This window comes from Poecilia formosa, unplaced genomic scaffold (assembly GCF_000485575.1).
Source record: "Poecilia formosa unplaced genomic scaffold, Poecilia_formosa-5.1.2 Scaffold312, whole genome shotgun sequence".
NCBI lineage: Eukaryota > Metazoa > Chordata > Actinopteri > Cyprinodontiformes > Poeciliidae > Poecilia > Poecilia formosa.
Genome location: NW_006800251.1, coordinates 2,839 through 17,290, shown reverse-complemented (window position 1 = coordinate 17,290; position 14,452 = coordinate 2,839). Strand labels below are relative to the sequence as shown.

Below are 14,452 nucleotides of genomic sequence, written 5' to 3'. Positions count from 1 at the left end.
CCAGTTAATTATGGCAGAATGAACTGAGGTCCTTTTATTTACCTGCAGTGCAAAGTAATTACAATAAATTTACTTCATTTTACTTGAAAATTATCTTTTAACTCTTACAAGATAATAAAATAAAATGCAATATTACCCTTATTTCTGACTAATGAAGTGAATTTATTGTAATTACTTTGCACTGCAGGTAAATAAAAGGACCTCAGTTCATTCTGCCATAATTAACTGGGGTAATTACTCTCGCTGTAGCAAAGTGACGCCTTTGTGTAAAAGCTTTCTTTGTTTGAGAAAGTACAAGTTACACGTGAGCTTGATCCAAATGACCTGAATTTTTTATAAATGCAGCTGATTCTCTGTGAAACATGCAGTCCTGACTGATTAACAGATTTATGAAATTCCCCCCAGAATGCTGAAAAAAAGTAACATTTATGTCACATTGCTCTGGCAGGTTAAGAATAAATCACTCTATCTGAAACTAATCAAGGAAACAACAAAAACAAAGTTATATTTGTGCTTTTTGTTGTTGTTGTTCAAATAGCAAGTTTAAAAGAATATTTTGAGGAAAAATTCACAAAAACTCAAAATTGAATGAATAAAAAGGCCACCTGGTTTCTAGCAAATCTGAGTCAAATTTAAGAATAATTCATTTTATTTTAAATGAACTAGTTTAGTTCAGATTTTGGTTCCATTCATCTATGGATGAAATTTTCATTCAGTTAAATAAAATTCAATTAAGACTATTCACTAATTTCTAAGCAATTCATTGCAATCCTATGGAGATATTAGAAGCGGATTTACATTAATTTAATTTTGATCTAAGCTGAAAACACTGCAGTCAGAATGGTTGAAATTATATCCAAAAACATTTAATACAAATCTCTCAAAACTCTTCACATCCCAGCTAAAATGCCAGAATTTTGGAATATAAAAAGAATACAATATTAAAAATAGATTTAAAAAAAAAAGTTACCCTTAATTTTATATATTATATACTTTAGTTTATATAATACATTGTCCTGAGTTGTTACCAGTAAACAAAGGTATAAGTCAGGAAAAAGGTAGAAAACAATTGCAGAGAATTTCTGCATCCTTTGGTAACATAAGCCTTTTCTTATGAAGAAAAAAATCCAAGCCTTTTTGCTTCTATGACAGAGGGAAATGTGCACATCAGAGAACATTAGACTTAAAATGAAGCATGGTGGAGGTGGCAGCATGCTGTGGGGTTATTATTATTATTCAAATTTAAGCATTTATTTTTTATGGAGATTAAGTAGTGAACCGTTTTTCTGTCCATTTGATGTCCATACCCTCTCATTCTTGCAGCAAGACACACAAAGCAAACAGCCATACATACCTTAGAGTCAAACGGGAGAACATCCAAACCCCAAGTCAAGATTCGAACCCACAGCCTCATGACAGTGTCATGTCAGCCTCATGACGGCGTCATGTCAGCCTCATGACGGCGTCATGTCAGCCTCATGACGGCGTCATGTCAGCCTCATGACGGCGTCATGTCAGCCTCATGACGGCGTCATGTCAGCCTTATGCACACCATGTCAACTAAAGTGTTACCATTAAAATTCTGAGAAAGTCAGAATTAACTTTTTTCAGAATTCAGTTTTGATCTCAGAAGATTACAGACTTCCTCCCAATTCTGAGAAAATAAATCTAAATACTGAGAAGTAAGTCAAAATTCTGAGAGAAATGGGACCACATTTTGAGATTAAAGTTAGAATTCTGTTTTTTTTTTTTTTTAGGACTCTGACTTTTCTCAATTCTGAGTTTTGGTCTCAGAAGATAAAAGTCAAAATTCTGAAAACAAAAGTCAGAATTTTGAGATTATCCTCAATGTTCTGAGGGAAAAAATGCCAAATCTTGAGATTAAAATCAAAATTCAGATTTTGCTGTTGTTTTTCCATTGATCCTTTAGTAGAAAGTTGAAGATTATTTTCTAGCGTCACTTTGGATCCGAGCATCCATCCGACAAAATAACTCCACCAAATCATAAAGAGATCATAAAGAGACATAAAGATCCAGAGGTTTGAGGCTGACTAAAGAAAATCCACACGGTCATCTAAATGTTGTCTGATTATCAAGATTATCAAGACAAGATGGATGACGAAAGCCCTACAAAATTATTCAATCAAGTTTTCACACCTTTTTTACTTTTGCCTTAACAAATGTACTTGTTTTTTTTATCTGAATTGTTAGGAACGTACATCACATAAAGAGACACTTGATACTTACTGTAGCTGCACTTGTGGTTAAAAAACCCCCTCATAAAATCAGTAAGTGAATATCATGGAACCACAGTTGGCAACTTTTCCTGGAAAACATGTTGTGAAAGGCTTTTTACATGTGACTTTTTTCCACACAGTACCATAAATCGGATTGTTTTGCAAAGTGGCCGCCTCTTCCATGTCTCAAAGCAAACAGTAGTCTTGTATTTGAAGAGAAAGTGCCAGCACACACCAACAGGTCAACGATCGTAGGTTCACCCAGACCTGTGAGGTTGTATAAGCCCCTTATAGGACGACTTGTTAACCAGGCCCTTAAATTACACTGAAAACTCATAAACGTATTTTTTTCCTGGCTGCAAGCAAACATAGCAACATTCTTTGAGGGCTGTTCGTGATTCTGACATGATTTGATTAAATATTGACAAACGCCACCCTTAGAGTAATCCACTAAAGATGAAAATGGGATTTGGTTTGGAAGAAACTCCCCTTTTTCTCCTTTCTGCTATCACTGATTCAGATGAAAGACATTTACAGAAAGAAGAGCATGAAGCAATGGAAACACCCAAGATTAAAAACAGATTATTAGCCTGGTCGCCGTGAGTCGGCCGCAGCTCGATCAGAGCGTACTGTTTCGCTTGCGTGTACAGAGGTCATCGGTTACAACACCGCTCCGTGTTCGATCTGTGCTGCTCTTCTGCTCTGGTCATATTTGTTCAAGAAGTGCTCTGATTATTTCAAAGCAGGAAGCGCGTGATGGCGGAGGGGAGATGCAGGAATCACTGTGCTGCTATGAATGAGTCACTCACTGCAAATCTTATCTTCCGAGTCATTAAAGTGCTTTTATCACTGCTTCCATCTTAAAGTTCAGCAAAGTCTTCAAGGAACAGTCATATACTGAACTATAAAGTATAATCTGTAAGGTTACAGCTTTCTGAATCGTAAACTGACAAACTGTTCTCATGGGTTTGATAAAGCAGTTCCAAAAAAATCTGTGACTTATCTGAATGTTCCTCTGGAGGTTTTGGTTTCAACATGTTTCAACAATGAAAACCTGATTTTAATTTCTAAAAATGTGTGCAATACACAGGCTTTTCCTTTATTTTGCTGATTTTCTGTCTAATTTAGTTAGTTTTTAATTTGTTTTTAGAGTTTCTTGACTTTTTATTTAAATATTTAGTTTTCGTTTTTCAGACCTGGTGCAAGAGAAAAGCAAATAAATAAATAAATAACATGTCAAGCAGCAAGGCAGTTCAAAGTGCTTTACATCATAAAAACACAAAGATCAACAATTGAAGCATAAAATTTTTCCAAGTGCCAGCATTACACATCAAAATGTTGGTCAGTGTTTCATTTATTACGGTACAAAAGCATCTCTAAACAGGTTGCTTTTGGGTTTGAGTCTAGATTTAAAGGTTTACATTGATTGGGTAATGAATATTCAACAGAAAATACTGTTGTCAAAAAATGGACTCAATTATTGTTGAACAACAACTGACTGCAGTGATTCTTGAGGATAGGAACAAAACAGGTCCCATGGATAAAGCACAAAATTTGAATAAAATATACACAAAATATAATTTTTTCAAATATCTGACTAAATTAACCTGGGTCATGTGAGCACAACAATGTATATTTTTCTTGTGTTTGCTGAATATTTTTTTATTTTAAACATTGTAGTCAGTGGATGATGCCTGTAAAAGCCCTTGTCCAGGAGCAGAACTTAACACATTATAATAGTTTAAAACAATTAAAGAAATACTAAAATTATATATTATGACAATTAAGTAGTCATATAAATAATTATAAAAGTATCGATAAATTGAATTAAAAATAATTTTTAGATATTTTCCAACTCCGTTGAAACTTGTCCCTAGTTTTCGTCAACACCGTCAGACATGAAAAGAATGTAAAAAAAATCAGGCATTATTGGGGGGCACCAGAACTTCTGAGGACCCCATGACGTTGTTTTTTCTCTTCCTTTGCTAGGAGGGCTAGTTAGCTCTGGTTAGCTTATGTTATTCTTTAGTTTTTTCTTCTGTTTTATTCCTAAGTTGTTTGTCACAACCATGATGTGTCAACTCCATAACTGACAATTTTCAAAACTTTGATGAAATTTTGTGAAATAAAAGCTTAATTTTGGTAAACTGTAAAGATTTCAAGGACCTGATGAGCTACAATATGGCCTCCTTCAGAATAACATCCTATAAATTGAGGTAGTTTGGCATTTCGTCAACTCCGTCAGATGTCAACTCCGTCAGAGTTTTTCTGACTCTTTCAGTGAAATTGTTGTCAAATCTCACTTAATTGTGCAAATTAATTCATTTTAATGTATTTTACATAAATTGCATTACTTCACATGTATCAAGTTTTTCATTTTACTCACTAGTTTGTCACCACCTTCAGTTCTGTGTCAACTCCATCATGCACTGTCAACTCCATCAGATGGCCTCTTTGTTGTTTTTTGTTTTAAATAATATTTCTTTTGTTTCTTGAGAAGCATTTCTCTGTAAAATGAGTAAAAATATCACTAATGGGGTATTTTAAAAATCATTTTAGATTTATTTTTGCCAGATGGTGATGACAAAGTTCTGGGTCAGGTTGATTAAAATGTAATTTTTTTAAAAAAAATTGCAACTGGGAGCCTGTACCTTAGCATCTTTACATTTTCTAAACATTATTTGTCATATTTGCATACATAAGGTTGAGAAATAAAAAAAAATATATATATATATATGGGAAAATTAAAACCCATTTTGTCCCTATTCTCAAGAATCACTGACTGGCGTTTTCTCTCAACTTTTCCTGTCGCCATTTTGTGGACTAAGATAAGCACCACCAATTTAATTTGTCAACAGCTGACGTAAACTGCTTGTATTTGGCCGAAAAAAAAAAAAAAATCAATTTCACATCAGTTTGAAAGGCCAATGAATAGAATCATTAACACAAAAACGCAGAATATTACATCTATAACTTAAGCATGTTTTAGTTTTATAAACGCACAAAATAGTTCCAGTTATATTTTCTCCATTAATTATAATTTTTGTCAGTTATCAAAAGTCTTTCTCAATTTGTTTTTTACGATTTTCTGTTTTAGTCAACTATAAAAACCTTGAATTACAGGCTAACTTGAGTTAAAAACAGTGTTTTTGCACATATATTGCACAGATACCTTCTAAACACACTCAATCTTTCCTCCAGCAACAGGCCACTGACGAAGTCTATAAAGTAATATCGGCTAATAAGTAGATACGGAAAGGTCAACGAAAAAAATATCTATCCAAAAGCAGGAAGATCTTCAACAAGGGATCTTTAATGTGCTACGTTTTTTAACGGTGTCTGTTGTGTAAATGGCATCAAAACAATTTTTCCATTTATTTTGGAAGAACGAGGATCTTAACAACGTTCCAGTGTGAAGTTTCTAACATAATGCCCCAGTTTACTTAGAAATCAGAATATGTATAGTAAAACATCAGAATATCAACTAGAGCAATTCCTAATACTTGAACAGTCAGAAGTTATTCAACATACCACCAACCCTGACCTCAAAATCCAAGATGGCTGCAGCACATTCTATAAAAAAAGTAAAAGATGGAGTGATAAATAATAAACTCATTAAATCAGCTACATACTTAGTATTGCACCTCTAGTGAACATGTTTACATCTGAATTCATAAAATGGCAACAAATATTTTGCTTGTAGCTCCATTATTAAGCCCCATTAATCCAGTTTGATTTGAGTTCTACCACATGGTCTGCCACCAGTCTAACCATTGTTAGCAATGCAAGGTGAAAACAATGACAATCATTTTTATTCATACTTTAGAGTTTTTGAGCTCCAACTTGGAAAAAGGAACTGGAACACCAACTGAATTTGGAGATCTGGACATTTGTCATGAGCTATGAGCTTCAATTTCAACATGGCTGCGGCACATAAACAAGGGACATTTGTAGTAATAATTTGTAATAATTCCCTCTTTGAGATTGTGTCTTCTTTATTAGTTAATGACCAAGGAAGAAGGCCAGGGTCACAATTTCCGTTTGCTAGCTTACTAAAGTTAGCATTAGCTATAGCATTAGAACTTCTCTCCAGTTTATTTATGTCAAAAAATGACATAAAATAAATTGTTTACAAAATATTATAAGCTGTAAAAGAGTAATTAGTTAACGTGTAGGTGTTTTCAACTAGTTCTATTCATTTCATTCATATTTACTTTTTTGTTTTGAAGGTACAAAACTTCCAAAAGTTCCACGACTCCAGTCCACAAGAGTTTGTGTCCTATAACTTCCTGATGTGTCTCTGATCCAACACACAGGAATCACATGACTGAATTACCTCCTCAGTTTTACAGAATCCTGCTAATGACCTGATTATTTGACAAGGCACATGTGAGTTATTCGGCTGATCAGGACGCCCACACCATCAGGGGGCCCCCAAGAGCAAAAAACAAGCACAATAAAAAGAAAAGAATTAAATTGAATTGTGCAAACTAAATGGTGTTACATATGGAAAGGCAGTAGTTTAGCATAGCTAACATAGTTTGTACACAAATAGGTTAATTTCTTCCTGCTGCTGCCACTGCTAGGAAAATACACAATATTAAAAGTGCTAACTTGTTTGCTGTAAATTTTGTATTTATCAGCTGATGTTATTTTCACATATTTAAAATAATGTGGCATCCTTAAATATCACTCTACTTTTTAAAATATATTTTTGCTATTCTTGTCAGGTTAAAACCAATTTCCATTTTAACACTAGTACGATATAAGCTAATTAAAAATTAGGATAATTATAGGAATGTTACACATTTAGAGTGACCTGGGAATGATGAAGTGTCTGGTGTTGACCTGTTGAGATAAAGTGACATTAAAAGAAAATCTGCTTGGGGCCCCAAAAAGGTTTGGGCCGGCCCTGGACTCTGGAGTGACAAAGCAGACATTCATCTAGAAGTTGCAAAACAACAATCCTTGAGGCCTCTACTTAAAGTATTTTTGTTTGTGTTTGAAGCAAAGCATTTTTACATCACGCAATAAAACCAGTTTTCTCTGCATAGTTTATATTTTCTGTTACTCATTACATTTTCAGATGTTGGCAGAATAAAATGTGGCATCAGGGTTTTCTTCGCTTCTGTGGTTTGAGATGATATTAAATGGTTGCATTGGAGAAATATGAAGGGCCAGACACAGCTGCCGTATAATCAGTCACCCAAACTCCTGCCCCGGGGCTAAAAGTCAAAGGATCGCCGAGACCTGATGTAACACTTGTATGATTCTCCCCTTTGAAACTTCAAACTCCAGTTTGTGAGCAAAGTCCTGTCTATCTTCTGAATAGGAATCTCCGACCACTGACCAAACTCCATTTGTAACCACTGCCTATTTGTACCTTATCCTCAATGACTAGTTTTCATTTCCCCCAAGTCCGATCTCAAACGCAAGCGGCCGGGGAAGAAGCAAAACGGTAAAAATGAACAAGGCAGCAGCTGGAGGGAGAAAAAGACGACCGCTGTGGCCTGGAGGAGATGAGGAATATACTCTGTCTTATTTTGGGGATTGTTTCTGAGAGATCTGCAACACGGTGGAAATGTGAGGTGCATTGTGGAGCGTGTTGACGATGATAAGAGTGAAACAGGGAGACAATATGCTGCCTGCAGCAGATTTGAGGCCGTCAGAAAGAGGGAGATGGAGGAGATAGGTGAGTGGAGCGTCATGGCAAATACCTTGTCAACAGATAACTATCTGCAAATAAGCCAGCTTATGCAAGCCCCTGTGGCTCGGCAGTGGATAGCAATTCATTTGTGCCAGTGGAAGATTGTCTGATGGGCTATGATTTAGACTAATGGATATTATTTTGAAACAGATTATTTCCTTTTATGTTCTGCAGCTTTACTTTTACATAATTCAATGTATAAGAAAAAAATACGTTTTTGGCTTTGTTTTAAAGATTTCACATAAAAGTTGGATTGAACATTTTGTTTTATATCAATTTTATTTTATTTCTTCAGCTAATTTTGAACTATATTTACAAAAATGATTTAAGCAGTTTAAAATAATTGATCGTTTAACATCCCATCTTGTTTTTGTCATTTTGTTTTTTTTACTTATTTGTGAAAGAATAATGGGGAAAAAGTCATGCCTATTTAAATGTGAATATTTTCACAGCATAAAATGGTGCTTCAATGTTAAAAATACATTTATTTAAATGAAAAAATAAAATAAAATAAAATATATATATTTTAAATGTAAATTAAACTTATCAAGTAAGAATCAATGTTTATATCAGTGTATTTCTGAACACTAACAAAAAACTAATTTTTAATCACTCATTCCTTTAAGTATAAGCTAGGTTCAACCTTGAAACATATTTTGAGTGTAAAACTCACTCCAACCTGTTTGGCCTCGTTTCATATCCAGTCACAGTGAGGAAAAAAAAACCAAGTAGCCTCTGTGCAGCAAATAAGTAAACAATTGCATCAATAAACACGAAGAGCCATGCTTGACGTAAATCAATCACAGTGTCTGATAAAGCTCGATAATCATTAACTCTGTTTTGCTGAGAATTCATTTTGACTGGTGTGCTAATCCCCTCTGTCAGCAGCTCCGCTCTGAGTAGCTTTTTATCTCTATGGCTCCTTCAGCCGTCAACCGATCAATAGACGTCTTAACCTCCTTAGCTTGAAAAACAAGACATGTCAACTACTTTTAGTGCGATTTCTAAATATCAAACCTGATTATCAACTGTTCTCTGTAATAAAGGGGGTTTAAACAGGTCGACGTTATCAAATTTGTAGCGCATCAGTAATTTTTGAACGAGAAGTTGACGCGGCTAAATGAACGGTGTTAATAATGTGAAACTTAAGGAGCTTGTCCAGTGTTTATATTTCGAAACAGAGTCGCATACGGTGCATTTAGCGTCTCACAACGGACTTCGTTTGGACCATGGTTTGGACCGTTTCTCTTTCCAGTTCTGATACGGCTCCACCGCCATGTTGGTTTCTGTATCAACCGCCTCGGACGCCCTCTGCTGGTCGGCGGCCAAACTACAACACTGAAATAAAGTCTAACGGACACTATTCGTTAAAGCTGTACTATGTACTGTACCTTTAATTAAATAACATATAAATAATATGATTTTTTTTTACATATTTGTTCAAATTTACCCATATTCTCCCATATTACGATGTCATGTCAGTATTTTATGACACAGTTAATCTGTGAAAAGTGCAATCTCCTCCACCTCCTCCTCGAGCTACTATTGCCGTATGAAAAAATGCACCACTCTCAACCAAAACCAACCACTCAGAGCCAGGAAAAGGCTCTAAACGTACAGCAACTTGTATACAACGCTGCCAATCACCCTCATGTACTCACTGCTATGTGCTAACAACTTAACATTACAGGAAAATCATTTAGCCGTCGTCATCGTCATCCATGCTTACTAGGCTAACATGCTTTGCTAGCTGTAGCATACCTGAGAGCAATGGTGGAAAAAGCAGAAGCATGAGGGTGATTGACAGCGCTAAGATTCTTGATTCTAGTTAGCACTGGAAAAAGGCAGAAAGCTTCATTTTTATTTACTTTTTTTCCCCACAGTTTCTGTTACAGGGATGGTTGTGGCAGAATCTATAGATAAAACTCATTAAGAAAAGGTTAATATATCAATAAATAGCTGCCTTTGCATATGATTTACTTCTTAAAGTTAAATAACATCGAAAATCTCTTCATATTCATGTAATTTTTCAGTATACAGATACAAACTTTGATTTGATTAATAAAATCAATTTTGAAATTACGTAGGCAACATAAGGATGATGTTGAAACTCTTGAGAGTCCCATTCATTGCTGAGCTGAAGAACTATTTTACTGTTTTTTAATGAAAAATAACAAGACTGAACTTCAACTGGAGAATCCTACACTGATTTTTGATCAATTTTAAATTAAAATGAAGTTTTTTATTCTTTTTGCATCAGTGCCATCTTAAATGGGCAAACCTCAAGAGGTAGATTGGTCAAATCTGTACTGAATTTTTGTTTGTTTTTGTGGAGCCCCGAAGTGGAAAAAAAATAAAAATAAAAATGGCAATATTTGTATCTCTTTTTCATTATTCTTGTGTGCATTATATATTTATAAACAGCGGTGAAAACACGTTAGCCACAAATTACTTATTTGTTGCTTTTCTCAAACTATGTCACACATAAAACTCATTTTTAAAGATAAAGGTAATCAAGTTTTGATATCAGAAGTTTGAAAAGAATGTACTTTATATCACACTATATTATGACATCACTGTGACTGATCTATATTTACATTTACAATGCTGAAGTTGACGATAACTGATAATTTCTCAGTAAATATTCAGTTTTTCCTTTTAAGTACAGTAAAAATGCTGCTCGCTGCTGCCATCGTGTGGACACAAAGCAACATTCCACCTTAATTCATCAGAGTCAAGTTCAGCACATTTTCCAAACTTTTCACTGCAAAAACACAAAATCTTAGTAAGTATTTTTAGTCTAGTTTCCAGTGCAAATATCTTAGTACATTTGAAATAACTTACAAACAACTTTTTCAACAAGATATAGGAGCTTTATTTAAACTAATAATCCCTAATGTTGGTGAAAATATACTTGTTCCATTAGCAGATTAATTCACTTATGGGAAAAATTTCTTGTAATAAGTAAAATAATCTGCCATTGGAAATATTACTTTTTTTTATGAATATTAAGGACTTATTTACTTACAACAACCTCCTTTTGCTAAAACAGTTACTTCAAAGTTAGTTTTGTCTTATTTCAAGTGAGATATTTGCACTAAGAAACTAGGCCAAAAATACGTAAGATTTTGGGTCTCAGAAATCCTAGTTGGTTTTCAGATAAATTATTCATAAACCAGAATCAAAACTGGACAAAATGTAGTGTAGAAAATGGATTTCTAGTTTTTATGTTCTCTGATCCAGAGAATTAAGACTTGTGTGATCTCGACTGTGTACACAAAGACTGCTGATGAGCTGATTAATGACAGCAAACACCGGCTCAGCAACAACAAGAATGCAGCAAAAATATATCAGGAATAATTTTTTAAAATGCAGTTTAATTTCTGGAATCTGCATTAAGACCACATCACTTTCCACTTGCTGTTTAAAATCCAAACTGGGGTCCTGACCTCAATATCTGGGACTCACCTGAGAATCAAAACATTCTCCTTTCTCTCAAAACAATACTGCAACGACACAAAAGTGTTCATTCAGAGTCCCTCAGGGCTTTGTTTTAAGACATTTATCTCAGCTGTACACTGCAAAAACAATAAATCTTAAAACATATTTTGTCCAGTTTCTGGTGCAAATGTCTCAGTATGTTTGAAGTAAGACAAAACTAACTTCCAAGTAACTTTTCAGGAATATACAGAAGTGGGTAAAGTACCCACAAAATTGTGCTCTAGTAAGAGTATCACTGCTTCAGCATATTTTTATTCAAGTAAGAGTAAAATGTAGCAAAGAAAATTAATCAAGTAAAAGTAAAAGAAAAGTATTTGGTAAAAAGTCTACTCAAATACTGAGTAACTGATCAAATGATCAATCATTTAATATTTAAAAATGACATCATCAGACTGAGCAAAATATAAAGTTAAGTGGAAATTTTGGTATTTTACAGATGAAAACGGCAATAATTCAAGCAAGTAACAAATAAAATCTTTTGTGTGTCTGGAAATGTTTTGATTAAAACGTTTGTTTTTCATTCAGTGGGTAGAAAATCCAGAAGTTTTACTCAAGAGCAGAAATACTTCACAGTAAAGTTAATAAAGCAAAAGTAAAAAGTACAGAGTAGTAAAAATACTCCTACAAGTACATTTTTTCACAAAAGTTACTCCAGTAAATGTAATTGAGTAAATTTAACTAGTTACTACCAAACTCTGGCAACATAGGAAGTAGGAGCTTTGTTAAAGTAAATAATTCCTTAATATTGATTAAAACGTGAACGTACATGTACATGTATTTGGGTATTTATTTGGGATACTCGCCGATTAAAAGTAGGGGAAGCATTGAGTATTACTATAAGATATATTTAGCTGAAAAGTCACAGTTAGTTTTGGGTCAGTTTAACTCTACTAAGATGTTTGCACTAGAATCTAAAAAATATTTGGTAAAATTTGGTGTTTTTGCAGTGAATCCATATTCTTTTCTCAGAAACAAATCCGCCTGCCTTCAGCAGCTTTTCCATCTCTGCAGAGCTTTCTGTTCTGTGTTCACCAACGCCCAGATAAACTCCAGCTGACCCAGCTGTCTGCTCCCTTACCTGGGTCGTTGAAACGCAATGTCCCATCCTGACAGTACATCCCTGTGAAGGCCGAGCTCTGACAGCGAGCCGGCGCGCGGATCGACGGCCCATGAGCCTCGGCGGCTCTCTCGGGCCCAGCCAGGCTGAGGCAGTGCTGCCGCCGCTGCTGGGGCCCCGCGGCTGACTGTGAGGCCACATGGGGATTATCCCCTAATGCCTGTCACAATGAGATTTGATTGGAGTCCTGCACACCCAGATTAATAGTTTAACGATGTAAAAATACCTCAGAATGAGCAACGAGGAGCTAATTTTTAGTGTAGATTTGATAAATATTTTTGTTTTCAGATGTTCCCTCTTTGCATCATTATAGCTATTCAGAGAACAAGTTATACCTTGTTCTTAAAAATTAGATCAGATCTTCACAGTGAGGGAGATGTTAGCATTACAAGCTAACGTCAAGGGTATCCTGGATTTGACTGCTCTCCACAATTCTCTCAGGGTACTCCAGCTTCAAACCAAATGCATAGAAAGATCAATGCACTTTGTTAAAAAAATAATAATAAAAAATAAAACAAAAACAACTTTTTGGTGCTTTTTGGTATTAGCATCGCTCACATTACATATAGATTTGCACAAGAATGAAAAACAATGTCTTGAAAATTTTGTCACACTCTCTGACCTTAGTTTTGTATATCATCTCCTTTTCTGAGTTTGAATTGCAGCCGCACTCTTGCTGATAAGTATTATACTGTCAGAAAGTCACAGAGTGTTTATTCTCTGTAAAAACTTCAACTCTTACCAAGTGGTTTTGGTCCAGTTTCTAGTGTAAACATTTTATTTCACTTGAAATAAGTGAGCAAGTAACATTTTCAGCAAGATAAAAGAGCTTGTTTTCAGTAAAAAAAAATTAGCAAATTAACAATTAACAAATTTTTCGTTAATATCAATTAACGAATTTTTTGTTAATCTAAAAGACAAGTCCCAGTGGTAGATTATTACACTTATAACAAGACATTTTCCCCATATTACAGGTGAAAGTTGTATTTTTCTTATCAGTAGAAATACGGTAACATAAAAACTGAATTAGATGTTGTGATTTATGCATTTCTGTGAGCATGCTCTGTATATTGTAGTTAAAAAATGTCTGACTTATTTTTCACTTATGGAAAAAAGCTTCGTTTTTCAGTTCTAGTTGTCTTTTTTATACACTTTACATTTTGTTGTTCAGTAATGCTTTCATTTAACTTCTAAATAGCTGGTACTAATAAAAAAACAGCCTTAATGTTGAAAGTAGATTTTCTGCTCAGTTTTGCATCAGTAAATCAACAGATATAAATATATGTTTTTTCCCCCAAGGGATTTATAAAAGTACTGAATTTCAGTTTATATTATTTAGGCTTCTTTCTCTGTTATACTACAAGCAGCCCACCCTGGATTATTTTTAGCCTCAGTACTTCCTGATGAATTCAGAGGCCGTGTTTCAGTTTTGTAGGCAAACAGAAATGAGCCTATCTACCGGCTGTTGTCCTGTTTACACTCCTTACTGGGAGTTTATCCTCGACTGAGACCGTTGAGCTATTAACGCCATGTGTTTGACACCAACAGAGTTTATTCTATAAGCTCCCACTTACTATGTAACAAAAGAGGCTATGGAGGAATGAAATGGCAACAAATGTTTTGATAAAATGGCTAAAAATTGTGAAAAATTACTTATATCTTCTGATGTTAATATCAGATCAGAGGAGTAAATTAAAAACCCAGGATTACAGGATTGTTAAAATGTATATATTAATTTGTGCCAAATCATGAATTAATTTTGGTTATGCACATTTCTGGAAAGCTGAGTTGAATTTATTCAGCCACATTCAGAATTACTAACCTGTAGAATAAATAGGAAGTTTTATTTTACTGTTGTAGACAAAAAACAAAATAATGATTTTACACAAA

At 34.5% G+C, this 14,452-nt stretch overlaps 1 protein-coding gene across 1 annotated transcript in view; it reads right to left on the bottom strand.

The window, feature by feature from the left end:
• Nucleotides 1-12,725, bottom strand: part of hnf4a (hepatocyte nuclear factor 4, alpha) — a 27,091-nt gene extending 14,366 nt beyond the window's left edge. Inside the window, exon 1 of the mRNA XM_016661123.1 lies at nt 12,524-12,725. Coding sequence (XP_016516609.1) covers nt 12,524-12,563 — 40 coding nt within the window. The 5' untranslated portion in view covers nt 12,564-12,725. The remainder of the gene's footprint in view (nt 1-12,523) is intronic.
• Nucleotides 12,726-14,452: the final 1,727 nt, after the last annotated feature.